The following is a 16,631-nucleotide window of genomic DNA, read 5'->3' as shown; positions in this document are numbered from 1 at the left end:
CAGTCTCACCTGTTACCAGGTGTTCGCGAAATGGTTGGTTGGTTGGTTTGTTGTTTAACGCCGCACTCAGCAATATTCCAGCTATATGACGGCGGTCTGTAAATAATCGAGTCTGGACCAGACAATCCAGTGATTGATATCATAAGCATCGATCGATTCGGATCGATGACATGTATCAACCAAGTCAGCGAGCCTGACCACCCGATCCCGTTAGTCGCCTTTTACGACAAGCATAGTCACCTTTTACGGCAAGCATGGGTTGCTCAGCAAGTAATCTTCAACCGGTAGCACCCGGAACTCACATAATTTTCATAAAAAACGTGTCTGTTGTTTTGCCTAACGCCGCCCTCATCAGTACTCCTGCCATACGACAGTTGCGTGTCAACAATCAAGTCTGGACCAGACAATCCCGTGATCGGCATCGTGAGCTATGAGTATTAGGTGTTCAAATCCTAGCCGACTGATTCCTTATTAGGTCGTCCTTTACATAAAAACACATTGTGTCGATTTGAGTGGCTGAGGCCCATTCTGTTATGTTCAATATACCCCATTAATATGTGAGGTACATTTCCTATGTTCCCCGATCAAAATGGCGAACTGTTGGTATGTAATTTGCATCATACCAACCGCAATTTTGTATCTCGAATTAATTATTTAAGACGCCCTTCTCCGGAAATTTACGATATTTTCCGAATGAAATATCTAGGCGGAAGAACTCTAAGTTCGTTTTCTGTCGTCTGCTGCTTCGATGAATATCAATATTGAGCGGAGTGGGCAAATGCCTAACTGTGGTATTCTTACCGACTTGGACCAAAGTATGCATGCATATTCAATGTAGTGGTGTGCGGTATCATACATTCGTTGTCCACCGATACCTCAATGCCTATGCTGTACACGGCAAAGTCTGGCATCAAACTTCAGACGAATGAAGCAAGTGCCTTTCGATATTTCTCCTGCGGTGTGAGGCGCCCTAAAACTGCCAAATATTAATCTAATTTTCAAAACTTATCAGCATAATTACCGATTCAGAATGGTATTTAATAAAATATAAAATGTAAAATACCATTGCGGTCTTTTCATGTCGAATAATAACACATTCGTTGATAAAATTTTGCCTCTCGCTGTCATATGCCATACCGGTCGCTCTGGTAATATTCGCTGTAGCTGTTCAGTAGTACATATAAATCGCCAGAGAAAAAAACATTCTCGATTATCCGCCGGCGTAAAAGACAAATAGCGTTGTCAATTAGTGATGACACCAGGTGTTCGTGTGTTGCCTGACGCCGCACAGAAGTACTCCTGATATATTGGTTACTTATTAGGACTCGTTGTGTTATTAACGACCTTAATCTATTCATTTGTAGCTTTACTCTTATTATCTTATAATACATGTAGCTCTGTCCTTATATTATAGGGGGCAAGGGTGGCCCAGTCGTCTAAGGCGCCGCAAGTCGTTGTGCAGAGTTGCGTCCCTTGGGCACGCCAGAAACCTTTGATTGTCAGTTCGAATCCCGGTTCGCCCCGATTATGTTTTTAGGTTTGTCAGCAACATACACGCGCTCGTGGGTTTCACCTAAGTGGTCGCTGACTTTGTGTGCTGGCGATAAGATGCCTCACTCTGTGAGCGTGGGTTCAAATCTCAGATGGGACTCAACCCAAAAAGTACGAGAATCTGTACTTTACTAAGAAAGCACAAATATAACATTTGTTACATTCGAGCACTTTCTAAAATGGCATTGTGGGTTAAAACAAAAACAAGAACATGTCAGAACATGCGACACAACCCTTTCCATATCCAATAGAAATCTCTGCATAAAGCAGAGTCGATTGTGCGATTCCGACTATACCATGAGGTTGTGTTTATATATCACTATCAAATAGTTATAATACCAGGTGTTCGCGAAAAGGTGAGTGTATCCTGTATTGTTTGCAGGCTTAACTTAAGCATTGATAGCGTTACAATAAAGTAATAGCGTTACAACCAGTGATCAAGAGTCGTAGGACGCTCAGTGAGGAATAGAACCAGCCTTCTTCAATCTGTTCCACTTGTTCGAGGCGAGAGCTACATAAAACCAGTGTTAGATAACATGTAAAGAACGTAAATAATATATCCTGAGGTACCCTATTTTCGAACAGTTAAGGTGGCTTTGCTGATAATTCGAGGGATGAGCGAATCCAAACTCAAATTATGCTTTACACCAGTAGGTGATGTCTTCAACAATAGAATTCAGCTCCATTCCGAAAGAAAAACAATCCTCGATAAAAGGCCTGACCTCCATTGCCTCGTCTGTAAACTTCCGCTGCACATGAGTGACGTCACCTATTTCGAACACCTGATTGGTTTGGTACATAGCGGGTTTCCCATGAAAGAACAGACGTCTTTTGGCGCATTGTTCTCGACATATTTCTTGCAGGTTGGCATTAAAATTTAAACAGTTATTGAAAGTTTGAAACCTAGTCACAAAATATGAATATTTGTCAAATTATAATGTTCAAACTATTCCACTCTTCCTTTTCATCATTGTACGGGCACAAAAATTCAGAATGGCGACGGATTGTTCTGACAGGTGAACAGTAATTCACACTTCAATGTTGAAAGGCCGTACATGTGCACTCCCAAGGCGACAGCCTTGTTGACATCCCACCTCTCGTTATAACGCTACAAAACCACTGTCAAAAAGGCTGTTCGAAAATAGGTGTCGTTCGAAAATAGTGTACAAACGATATAATAAATAGACCATCACACGAGGTAAAAACATCGAGTTAGATACTTCACGACTGGTCCGCTTTAGGAAGATAACGTCATATTTTTGCACTGTAGAAACCAATGGGAAAGACGTCATTAATTGTTCATGACGTCAGAAATTGACCACAATATAATATATTAACTAGAGGTTGCCGTAATATCATTCGTAACACAACAGTGAGACTGTGAGTTGGCCCCGCCGAAATATTGCTTGAATGTTGACAAAGGCGGCGTAAAACCATACTCACTCACTCACTGTGAGTTGGGTTCAACAGTATTTCTGTGGGTGTCACAGGAGAGGGAGACACGTGAACGTTCAAATCGTAAACAATGCAACTTTACGAGCACGGGTGAGATGCTGACAAGCCACATCGTTCTCATGGGAATCCCACGACCAAAGGTTTTATATTGAATGACCTACTCGATCACCGGTCTCAAAAGGCTTTGGGCTTCCCAGCTAATCCATAACACCCCGTAGCTTGTTAGTCACTCTCTAATTGTGGATAAACAAAGTTAATACAGAAGACCTAACCTAACAGGCAGAGACGAATCCAACATGAAGGTTTTGCGAAGACATAATTCTATTTTCGGCAGGATCAGTGTGGGGAAACATGGAAACGTCGATATCCAACTGCTTAATCTGTAAACGGAAAGACTCGTGTGGAGAAGTGAAAATAGCTATACGCCTTATCATCAATGTCAGAAGTAAACTACAGTTGGAGCAAATACAATGTTATTTTTAAATTATGGGGCTTCAGACACGTGACAAGCGAGCATACCAACACTTTGCTAGCCCTCGTTTCCATATGCTTAAGACTCAATGTCAAATTCACTGAATATATGACTTCATGCTAAGTCTGGGGGCACGTCAAGGTACACATCCTCGCTGTCAGTAATCTGTTTTGTATTACAAACTTGTGAAGAATATGAAATTAAGTTCAGGCAGTATGACCTTTTTTCCACTTTCGTCAGTTTTGTAAAATAGCTAACTATTGTTCGATTTATTGGCTTACGGGTTTTTTCCTGACTATATTCCAGAACATCAATAATGTCTTTGGAAAACGGTACAGATTTAATACGATTTCAAACGACGTCATCGCGGAGCTTTGAATCCCTTGCCAGTTTTTCTGCTCCATCGTTGGCATGTTTGGTTGCGTTAAAGGAACTTAATTTCAGAGAGATTATAGAAATCGATTGCAGGAAGAGATTATTAAAAAAGCTTATTACTCGCAGATGGCCCGCGTTTCTTACCCTCTAACAAATTGGCTTATCGTTTTGTTCTCTTTTAAAGCGCCACGTTAGTGTTTCAATAAAAAGTTCTTTGGAACCCTTTTTTTATAATCAATCAAAATGCAACTGTGAAAAATGTTAGGGACGTTGAGTTGGGAAATGTGGCTCTTTGATTTAAGTAATCAATTTTGGCAGTCAGATTCACTTAGCAAATCAGTTAGGCTTTCTTATTCATTTTTTTATCTATGTCATTTACACATATGATTATATTAGTAACATTTACAATTCAATTTGTCATACTTTATTTCGGAAGATTCTCCGAACTGAAGAAATGCTATATTCATCAAACTGAATTTTTTCCTTGTTCCTCGAACTGATAAAATGCCTTATTCATCGAACTGAAAAAAATTGCATTATTCCTCAAATTTTAAAATGCGTTATTGAAGTGAAGTTTGTTTTTGTGGATCAGTCGATGCGATACCATCGCTATCATTACAATACGTATTCATGAGTTACGTAAAGTAGATTTCGACTTTATAAAGAGGCGTCATTTACATAGATTAACGATTTGATTAAGTATCTGGTTTAAAATGTCATTAGTCCCAATTCATTTTTGTGTTGCAAAACGAACATTTCTTAAACGTTTCTCGGCGCTTATACACTGCAGACCTAATTCAGAAATAACGTATGGTTTTCAGTCTCAATAAAACAAGTAAATGCGTCATCGTTGTCACTGGATTGCCTGGTCAGTCACTTGATTGTCTGGTCAAGACCCGAATGTTTACAGGCCGTCTTATGTGCGGCGTCAGGCAGAAAACGATCTCTCACTTTCTATGTAAATTGCGTGAGTCATACGTGTGTGACATAACGTTAATCATCATCTGAACAATGTGATATCTAGTTATCGCCTGGGACATGTATAATTATTATCATGATCCAACCGTTGATTACATATCGATCAGACAAATGTCCAGCCGAAACGCCATAGTTATAAAATCACCGCTCCAGCCTTGCTCAGGTGTGCGATATAGCTAAGTTCCCACTTCAATGCGTATACCAGTCGTAGGCGTTCCAAGCCAAAACTAATTGGTTTGGAATCTCCTCATTGCCATCATTACTAAATGCTTCCACCTCTGTTAAGGGCATAGAACACCGTAGTTGTCACGCCGCGAGCAGTGCGGACTTCAGAGGGAAGGACAAAACCCCTGATTCTATTCATTTTACAGGAAGTTGTCACATATATTTGCTGATCATGTATAAGAAATTTCAATTATCATATAGTCAGCAAAAAGCAATGTTGCCCTGAGATATTGAAAATTCATTGTTAATAAATGGTTAATGAGTGTTCAATGCTCCGTTTCCCGTACGAATATTGATTGCTTTCTAAATGGATACCTCATGATTCGTTTGCATGAGGATTTATCGAATACACGGCTAGGCCTGACAGGTATCAATATTCATGGTTATATGATCGAAGTATCAGAGCAATACGTTGGTGTATAATATGTATTTACATGTTCTGTACTTGCAATGGCGCTGGTATCTGTACGAGTGCATGGACAGTTTAGCAACTATCGCTATCTATTTGTGATCTTCTAAATGCCCCGTTCCTTCTGAGATAGACAGGGGATATTTATTACTGTGAAAATGTACAGTATTGTGACCAACCATGAGATAAGGGACGTTATGGGTGAAAAATCACATTTTGACTTTTCATTATATGTTAAAACTACAGTATCTTCGAAACTCAAAAATACAATAAGCAAGCTTCAATTCATATTTATAACAGACATACGTGAAATGAAACATCTGGACTCATTTACCGGCTTATAACTGTTTATGTAGTAATTGCAGTCTATAGACATACTATCTGATGAATTGAAAGTAGAAGGGTTTTGAAATAATGTTTTTATTACATTATAAACTAACAAGTGAAAAATATAATATTTCTGTACAGTCCGCACACATGGCGATCTGCACTGAAGAAAGTTTACGTCAAACGTCTTATGACGTCCCAGAACAATTGTATCCCAGCACCTATAAGGTCCCTTTTTTCTTGGTGGGTCACAATTGTGTAAAGTACATTTCTATTCCATAAATAAATAAGTTAATTTGATTCAGCTCATCAAACCGTGTTTCTTACAATGAAAAAAACTCAGTCAGAGAGAAGTGGGGGACAAAATCATGATAAATGAGGAAAGTTAGGATAGGAGCCCATAAAGCACCAACCAGATAATAAATGAACGGAATGTGAAGACTTCTTGCAATCCTAAATGCTTTTAAGAACATTGAAGAAAACCAGAACTACAGACTACGAAAAAGGATTCAGATTCTCAAACTGATTCCTCCAAACCATGTTTAGTTATCTTCTTCAGCTCTAATACCCTCACACGTTGTCCGAATTGGCTGGAAATAATGTTTTAAAAGCAAGTTTAATGGTCAAGGGGGATATTTTTAGCTTTAACCTTTACGAAGCATTCTTTCAAAATATTAGCACTGAATTCAGCTGAGAGTCTGGGCGGACAATTTAAGTTGTCAACACGACCATTATACCTTACAAAGACGGACTCTGGTTTCCTGGGACAACGGGAAGAGATGTTATTACCTTTGCTATAAAATGTCCGCCTCGTCCGCGACATGCCGGGCTGTGTGATCGCCTTATACTGAAATAATTGCTCCGGTTGTTGCTTGAAGCGCAGAGATAATTATGAGGTGAGCTTTTAGGTAATTATCCTAAACACGACCGGTATCCAATTTCTACCCCCAATAGCGATGCAAAATTGGTCAGGCAGTGTCGATTTTGCTATAATTGCACAAGGTGAAGAAGGGGCGGCTTTAGGTCAGCGTTCATTGGACGCAAATACCTATGTTTTATCATCATAAAGAAATATTTGTAAGAAGCAGCTTCCTCTGCCGATTACGACGCGAACTGTGTTGGGCCTGCATTAGTGTCAAGACTAGCTGTCGGGATGTCGTGCTGGGCTTGAGCAGCGCTTCTCTGGTGCTTTGTGGTGCGCTGTAGCATCGTGGTGCGGTTTATGAATGAAGGGGACAGAGATATATATACCTCTGTTTATGGTGCGACAACGTGTGTCATAGGCAGAAAGGTCGCATACATTTCTTGACGGCATGAGACTGGTTGTTTTTGATGTTGTCTCACTGACATCAACTCACTAGGAGCGATACACCCTGCCATGGATTACTCCTTTCTAGAGGAAGCGTTCGGGGCCTTCAGTGAATGTGTCATGCGTCAGCTGGGTTTAGGTAGCGATTGATTAACCTCCATTTTTTCGCAATTATTCGAACGGCGTCCCTTTTATTACGTTCAGTTTTCTTTTGCCTTAAAGCTGCCGATTATGTTGCAGGTAAATGCAAGAAAAAGCCAAAGAAAGAGGAAAAGAAGAGCTTAATTGTTGGACCACTTATCAGGAAAAGGAGTAAAGAAGACCCACCATTTGTTGTGCCCCAAATTTTCGTGGATTATGGGAGCAGACGTACGTCTTACGCTTCAGCATCGGACCACATGATGTTGGGGGCCCTTGCCCTTGACCTTCGCAGAGGGTCAAGTAGCAGCTGTGGTAGCAGACGGACTTCTTTTGCCTCGGATTCGGATAGGAGGGGATCCGCTAGCAGTCTTTGCAGTAGGAGGACTTCGTTTGCTTCCGACACAGATCGGAGAGGATCGGCGAACAGTCTTGGAAGTCGTAGATCGTCGATTTTGTCCGATCCTTCTGATCGGAGAGGATCGGCCAGTAGTAGAAGTAGTCGTAAAGGTTCGGATGGGAGTCGGATAGATGATACTGACGTCTCTTTTGCTGGTTTGTATAACTTGACGTTTATAAAATAACTTTTATGTTGATGTCGTCCATACATTCACTTACAATGTGTATAAATGTTGTTTTACTTTATATGAGTTCTTCGTAAACTTTCTACTTATTAAAACTGTTCATTGTAAAAACTCACAAAAAAATGCATAAATTTACTTTACAGGTATGTAAATTATTTGACATGACATTTTAGGTGTGTCATTTTGGAGTTGGTAGGTAGTACTACAGTAACATACTTCACGTTTGTAAAGTTTTAAATAGGTTGTGCCACGTTCCAGTGGGTAGTATGGCTATGTCAACACAGAGGACGTCCTTGAACGAATTATTCAAATCAGAATCAGAAGAAATTTCCAATTTTTTGTTATCCGTCATGATCTCAAAATACGTAAAGGTTAATTCATAACAGGTGGCTTCTGACGATATCGCCTGAGAGGATTTGTGTTGCGCCCTAATCAGAACTCAATATATTGATAATGTTTCAGTTTATGAATCATAGAATTATTGGGCACGTTAAGCATGCTTATAACTGAAGAGTCCCTAGGGCGTATGTACAAGATGACGCTCGAATCTAAAGATATTACAGCTTAACCTTCATGGGGACTCCCAGCATAGTTGGCGTCTTTGTGTTAAGGTATGATGCTATTGTTTATTTACTTTGGTATTCACACTGTAATAGGTTCAGGGGATATAGTTTCAACATTGTATGCATTGAAAAAACAACTTGTAAATACCATAACGATAGAAAAGAGGGTAGATTCATAAAGGAAAAAAACACACCTGGAATTAATAATCGTCCGAAATAGGGATAAAGGCATTAACATAGAACATCACTTTCAGCTAATAGGATAACACTTTAATATAAAAAGACCACACTTTGGTATGGTGGTGACATTGAGATTGATACTAAACAGTCGAATGAAAGATATAACTATGACAGATAGGTAACATTCTAATATATTTACTTTAAGATACGGATGCAGCCGTGTAAACCTTGGTACCAAACTCAAACGTACCTCTATGGCAGTTCACCAATTTAAATATAAATACTTGTAATACAATAGGCCTATGCGTCATCAGTGTCGTGGATGATTCAAAGATTGTTTAATGAACAGGACCACCACTGCCATTATGTGAAGGCAGATAGATTCGGGTATGATTGGTCATGCATCTGGCCAAGAGTTTCACTTTAAAGAAGAAACAGTATTATCTAGTCACGAGTGAGAGAGTGCGTTGGGTCTAACGCCGCTTTCTATCTGGTCATGAACGTCACAGACAAATCGAAAGATGCTGTGATGAAGATGAGTACAAGACACATCTCCGTGTGAGAGCGATTGGCTTCAACAGTGTTTCAGTTGTACAACTGCGTGACAGCTTAATGTGTGGGGAGAGTCCAGGCTGACTTTAGCCGTCGACTTTTAGCACTCGTGAACCAGGATGACGAGCGAGAGCGATACCCCATGTAGACAAAAATAGCAGTCCGTCGAGACGGTAGTAATGGATCATATTAATGCACATAGATGCTATTCATACAGTAAAATCAATACATCAATTAGTTTCAGCTGATTGATGTTATTCGAACTCTCTAACACCATTTGCAAACACATTTGAGAGGATAATCCAATCTAAACCTGATTTCAGTTCAATATACAACATCTGCCTGTGGGTGATTTTCAAGTGCATTGTGAGGAACACAATATCGAACTCACAATGCTAAACTAGCATCTCCTGGGTCGTTGTTTGTTCGATTATATTCGTACTTGGGGTCGATTAGTCTTTTAAGTTGAAAGTAATTTTCTCTGCAGAGAAATCCCACTTCATGAATCTAATAGATGTTTTATTTGTAATTGCAAGCACGAACGTTCAAAGGAATCGTTTGAAGATTGCCTGTTTACGGTTGAAAAAACTACAATGACATCAGTGGAAATGGAGGCTGTATCTGCATTTCTTTTGACAAAATGGTCCAAGTAACTATTCTTTCGTTAACGCCATGTAGTATGACGTAGGGCTCAATATACATACATTTCTGACGTGGAGGTTATCCTTTGTCTGTATCCTTTCTTGATATGTGTTACTCAAGGGATTAACAGCTGCATGTATCGCCCGGTTTTTGGACGTCACCGAGATCGTGGCAAGCACTCAGCTGTTAGAAACTGTCATCATTCACACAAGATAGTGCTAATCAACGAGTCACGCGTTTCCTCGACGTGCAAATCCACGTCAGTTTAATTCTGTAACTAAGTTCATGGCATACATATTAACAAGTCGTGTTGGTGTTGAACACACGTTTATCTACTAGAGCAGTTGAAACTGGCAGTTGTCAGCCATAATCAATATTGATTAATCTTGATGAAAGAAATGTCATAAACATTAGGAGATACGACACTCAGCTGTACACACTTCTTAATATCCGTACTTTACCTATCTGGCTTTTTGTTTTATTCAACATGGTTTTATGTAAGTTACAATCGCCGAATAATGATGACAATGCAATGCATTTATTTTAACCAATTTGCTAAATCTTATCTCTGCGACGTATTATCAGTGATTATAACTGTAAACCAATAACCAACTTTAACGCAGAATCACATTATTGTTCAATGTTAAAACGGACATAGCAACTGGATACATAATAACAAAGTTTAGATATGACAAGTTATGTTTGAAGATAACATGTTTGTTCAAAACATGTTATTCAATGAAAGTCGAAGTAAAAACATATGATTAAACACAAAACAATGTGATTACGCCAAATGACTGTAATAGCTAACACATTAATCCATCTCAGTAGGACAAAATGTGTGTTATTGTCCCGGGAATCCTTGCCCCCGGGTAGCCATCTAATTATCCCCAACACGCAGTATGCCTCATTGCCAACAAACGACCCCCGGCCATGCCAACTACGTCACTCTGTTGTTTTTCAGACTTCTCCGATTCCGAAACGATAGAGGGCGAGGACCTTCATCGCATCCTGGGGCGTAAGAAACTACGTGATAGACGCACAAGCTATGGGTCGGGTTATTCCTGCGGGAGCCCCCAATACATCCCTGGGCCCGAAGCCTATGTTCAGAGAGAGGACCAAAGAAAGGGGATCCCCCCCTACAGGCGCAGCCATTCCTTGGCCGAGATTCAGCACAACCAGATTGCCCGACCCCAGCCACAAGAAGGTATGGCTGGCATTTGTGGCGTATATGTCCACAAGCTAATGTCTCACAAAGCTCCTGATGCCGCACTTCATAAATGATTCATAACGCAAATGTTTATGGTTTCAGGGAATGCTCGTCAGGAAGCCATTCAAACAATACTACATCAGAGTACATAAATACAGGGGCATTTGTGGATTGACGACGGGAATTTCCAATGAGATACTTTCAGTAAACAGAACTCTGATTTAGCTGGACTTATACGCGTAGTATTTTGCTGGGATTTGAATCAAAGTTGGTAGAGTGAGACCTCAGTAATATAAACTCCACTTCCTTGTTGTGCAACATAAGACGAGGAGACATTATAGTCCGATTAGAATACATATAGTCATTACGTCATCGACACTCTGCTTATATTAAACAAAGGACATATATAATCACACGTCCACAGCAGCTTGGTTTGCATCCTCCGCAGGGAGATAAACATTAAAATGAAGTGCACATTGATCCATTGACCTGGGTAATAATTATGTAACGCTTCGAGCTGTACAAGTGGACTGTTTTGGTAGTAGTAGTAGTATTAGTAGTAGTGGTAGTAGTAGTAGTAGAGTAGTAGTAGTAGTAGTAGTAGTAGTAGTAGTAGTAGTAGTAGTAGTAGTTTAATAGTTCAAGGGTCCCCAGGAATTCAAATTAACGAGGTTTCAGTGTACGGTATGATGAAACACTTGGATATCTGTAGGGCTACTTTAAAGGTTTGTTTGTTTGTTGTTCACCGCCGTACTCAGAAATATTCCACCTGTGTGAAGGAGGCCAGTAATTAATCGAGTCTGGACCAGACAATCCAGTGATTGATCTCATGAGAACAATCCACGTCGGGACACGATGACATGCAATCCACCAAGTGACTATGTCTGACCACTCAATCCACCAAGTCACCATGTCTGAACACTCAATCCACCATGTCACCATGTCTGACCACACAATCCACCAAGTCACCATGTCTGACCACTCAATCCACCAAGTCACCTCATACGACCAACTTAGGTTGCTGGGGACCAATGTTGACCCGAAATCCCAAGGGTAAAGGTTAATTAATAAGGAAAGGCGGATTGACTGTAAATTAATAGAGGGTCATGCTGAAATAGTTAACTGATTTACGAAAGATGAGTAACAGATAAAGGTCACTTCTATAAGTCATTTGTATGACAACTGCATAGTTACTTGAAGGAAAAGTAATCGTATTCTAACCAAAGGATTACTTAATGACCATATTAATGACAGCATGGTTATTTATCAATAACAAACAGGTTACTTGATAACACAGTGGTACGCTAACAGCATGGTGACTTATCAATAATAAACGGGTTACTTGATGACAATAGTGAGGTAAGATAACAGCATGATTTTATATCAATGACAAAAAGGTTACTTGATGAAAAGAGTGATGTAAAATAACAGCATGGTGATATATCAATAACAAACGGGTTACTTGATGATAACAGTGATAAAAGATAACAGCATATGGTTATATACCAATAACAAACGGGTTACTTGATGATAACAGTGATGTAAGAAAACAGCATGGTTATATATCAATGACAAAAAGGTAACTTGATGATAACAGTGAGGTAACAGTCCCTTGAAGATCCAGGTTAAAATAGGTCTTCAGTAACCCTCGCTTGAAAGATGCGACTAACGTGATCGGGTGGTCACGCTCGCTGACTTTGTCGATGCATATCAGCGTATCTAGATTGCGTGGATGGATCACTTGATTGTCTGGTCCAGACTCGATTATCTACTTACCGCCGTCAGGTTGCTGGAATATAGCGGCGTTAAACAACAAACAAACAAAAGTGAGGTAAGATAACAGCATGGTGGTGACAACAGTAAGGTAAGATTTCAGCATGGTTATTTATCAATAACAAACGGGTTATTTGATGATAACAGAGAGGTAAGATAACAGAATAGTTACTTATCAATAACAAAAGGTTTACTTGACAACAGTGAGGTAAGATAAACAACATGGTTATTTATCAAAAACAAACGGGTTATTTGATCATAACAGATTACTCGTAGCCTAAGATGGGTTAATGTATGATAACAGTGAGGTATGATAACAGCTTGGTTACCCCAAGGATAGGCGTGAGGCCATAGTATGATATAAAATGGTTACCTGTAAGATGACAACGAGGATACTAGTAAGGAGATGACATGGTTACCCTATGACAACCCCGATCAAATGGATAACGACGAAGCTAGAGGTGTGATAATCATAGGTATAAGTGAGTGAGTATGGTTTTACGATTTTAGCAATATTCAAGCAAAATCACGACGGGGGGCACAAGAAATGGGCTTTACATACTGTACCCATGTGGGGAATCGAACCCGGGTCGTCGACGTGACGAGCGAACGCTTAAACCACTAGGCTACCCCACCGCCCCAGTGATGCTGTTCGTATGTTGATCGTACAATCCTTTCAGAAAAACTCAGTGTGAAACAAACCAGTAACACGTTTCCTTTCTTTAACATGCAAAGTGCACTTTGAGAAACGTTTCTTTATCTACATAAAAGTAACTGCTGGTAATATACTCCTTTGGAATCTAACGTTTAAGGTTCTGTGAAATTGGATTTGTAGTTTCGTAGAACTGGAATCGATACCGGGGACTGGCTGCCTATCTCTTTCTTTCTCTGAAATATATTCCATTGCTACATTGGCTTGTCACTTTGCCCAACATCGATGACAGGCAGATGTTTCTACCCTCCAGTGATGTCTTGCTTGTGTCTTCGGTCAGCAGACCATAGTCATTACCTTAGTTAATATGAGATGCAATTTAGAAATGACAGTAGAACAAGTAGATGAAGTTGGTGCCAAGACTCTGGGCAGATTTTCATGTCTCCCCAAGGACATTATCCTGAAGAACCTGTCACCAAAATAAGGCTCACATATATCTCTGGAAAAAAGCCAAAATGAGGGGTTCATGAGTTTCTGGAATGTATATTCAATAAGGCAAAGGATATGGTTACTGTCTCAGCATCCTGAACGTACCATTATGTTTGAAATAGTATGTCTATTTATGTCCTTAATAGGTGTCTATTTGGTGACAGTTTCTTTGTTGTTCATTGTTGTGAACACTCCTCATGGTACATTTGACAAAATGGCTTCATTTCCTTTTTTGAAGTGATAAATGTAGGAGGGTGGTTTTATCCTTCTTTTGTCTTCTGTAACTACGTATATGTTGTGATCATATACACGTTGAACAACTGAAACATATATCGTATGTCGTGTCTATAATATCTAACCTGCCGGGCAAAAGATGTATACACCAATGTTTGTTTGATGGTTGATAAACATGAAACAAACAAGAAAGGGCTAGGCGATGGTGATGTATTTGATACGTGTATCATTGGCGATATTACATTCATCGTTTGGGATTATTTTCAGCCTAGTAACGCTTGTAATTATTGGGTCAATCAAATTTTCAAGTGTATACTTTCTTTTGCCTAGCAGTTAAGTGTAATTGCTTTAGCTGGCCTAAAGGTTATCAAAGAAACTGATATATTGATCAGCAATATTTTAGCATGAAGATTATGCCTGGGCCTCAATTATCAAAGCTTTTAGTGCTGGGACAGTCGTAATTTTATGTTAAAGTATGCGAGTAACGACAGCCGAAACGCTGTGCTCGCTTCGCAAACCCAGCCTTAAACTTTAAACATTTGACGAACATGTACTGTTCTGTTTGCATAATACCAAAATTTGGCAAGGGGTCAATCTGTGTATATTCATTTCAGAAATCGATCGGAGTATGTACCCATCAACGCCACGACAACGTTACCATGGAGAGCGTCGTTCAACTCTCTCCTCCTTGGTATTCAGTAGTATTCAGGCGATGGATCAAACAGGGGCAGTTATCCCCCCTTACCAGAAAAAGAAACCAAAATCGGTAGGTTTGGCACAGTTTGCTAGTTTTTCAAGACCACCCGGTGTCATCACTGATTTTCAGTTATCTATCCATGTACTCTTCACTACTATTTTGCTGTTTGAAAAGGAATCTGTTTCGGTGGATGATCGAGACTTGTTATTCTCTGGCGTTGACATTTGATATCTTTCTGTTATTATTTCGAACACCTACAGTGAAATCATAGCAACTCATTTTTTAAAGAATTGTGGTGATATGAAGCTGATAAATATTTGCATAATGTACAAGATCATATATTTGTTTTTTCTTAGATTATTATAGTTCTTCCCCAAGTCGATTACAATAGGTATCGAGTGGACAGTACGTGTGACCATAGGGCCTTTGTCCATGCTATCGACCTCTGGGTTGTCTAGTCTGGATCCGATTACTTCCCACACGCCGTGACATAATTGTATTATAACCATGTGGCGCATTATCAGCTTTCATACACTCCCATGAATGCCTTGTCATCCGATCAGAACATGGTATGATTCATTGATAATCAAATTGTGTGGGTACATGACGTATTGGTCGTAATTATAAGGCCTTACGATGCTTTTTTCCCAGATTCTCTCCGCCATTGGCATCTGTCCCTTTGAACATCAGATCAGTCCATCATGAACATATGATCCATTGATTATCAACTTTCCAATGGAAGCATCTGGAAACATATGGTGCTGTTTGATTACAACGTGGCTCTGATAACCAGCTTTACGAACCATTCTCCCACGCGTTGTCTTCATTGGTTAATCCTCCATCATCCACTCTAATAACATAAACCCACTGTTTTTGTGTGTCACACAGCAACTGCAAACGAGAAAATCAGGGTTTACTAATTATTATTCCACTGACGTGGTCTCGTTAAGGTAACAATTTACTGTGTCTATTGATCAAAAACATGGATTTACTAGTTCATTGCTATTTATTGATGTCAGTTTTCACATTAATCTCATGATCTGTTATGTTGCCAATGAAATGCAATCTGCATGTGTTTCTATATTCTGATACACATACTTTTTGTTTTGTGATTATCATAATGTTATGAACAAGCGAGCAACAAGCACCAGGGCAACACGACAGGCTCGTTTCTGTAGATACAAATTATTCTTTGTGACAGGGATCTTCCTCTTGTGCTGTTTTTACACCCTAAGTCAACCAGAAATGTACTTTCGTATATTGGGAAATCTTATTTGGGAATCTGTTTTATTCATGTGCCGTTCTTGTATACATATTTAACATATTGTTGTCTATCCACTTTAAAAAAAATCACTTGTCAATTCCACAACTAAAAGTACCAATTTTCATTCCAAATAACATCCCTATAGTATTTATTTGGATGTCAAATTATGGAGGATCATTACTTTAGGTCGGATGAAATTACTGAAACATACAATGGATCCATAGTCGTCCCGTGACCATAAGCCGTTTTCTATCGCTGATATGAATTTATAATCAGCTTTCTCATTCATATCACTGCAAATAAGAGACATATATGAGGATGGTATCCATGCAGTCTGCAAGCTGATGCAGAATCTCTTCATTATCTTCTTAACGTCGAAAAAGGCCTTGTAACCTTGAACGTTAAACGTTAAGCATTAGACGTTCTCCTTGGTTTAGCATATAGACTTAGGAAATGGGGGGTAATTGTGGATGAGGTATATTCCCTTCTAAATCTCTTTATAACATATTTATTTTCAATGGTAAAGAAATTAACAAATAAACGTATAATCGA

General features: G+C 39.4%; 1 protein-coding gene across 3 annotated transcripts in view; it reads left to right on the top strand.

The window, feature by feature from the left end:
• Positions 1 to 16,631, top strand: part of LOC124146465 (synaptotagmin-17-like) — a 100,515-nt gene that overhangs the window by 50,381 nt on the left and 33,503 nt on the right. Inside the window, exons 1-4 of one of the 3 annotated variants that reach the window (XM_046516771.2) lie at positions 6,928 to 7,240; positions 7,342 to 7,794; positions 10,725 to 10,967; positions 14,733 to 14,884. In XM_046516771.2, coding sequence (XP_046372727.1) covers positions 7,171 to 7,240; positions 7,342 to 7,794; positions 10,725 to 10,967; positions 14,733 to 14,884 — 918 coding nt within the window. In that variant the 5' untranslated portion in view covers positions 6,928 to 7,170. Of the gene's footprint in view, positions 1 to 6,927; positions 7,241 to 7,323; positions 7,795 to 10,724; positions 10,968 to 14,732; positions 14,885 to 16,631 lie in introns of those variants that run through there. The other 2 variants (XM_046516769.2, XM_046516768.2) reach the window with 2 other exon arrangements.

The sequence above is a fragment of the Haliotis rufescens genome, unplaced genomic scaffold, assembly GCF_023055435.1.
Source record: "Haliotis rufescens isolate VD_foot unplaced genomic scaffold, xgHalRufe1.0.p SCAF_3, whole genome shotgun sequence".
NCBI classification, from domain to species: domain Eukaryota; kingdom Metazoa; phylum Mollusca; class Gastropoda; order Lepetellida; family Haliotidae; genus Haliotis; species Haliotis rufescens.
The sequence above is the reverse complement of the archived record's forward strand: the minus strand, read 5'-3'. Positions and strand labels throughout refer to the sequence as shown.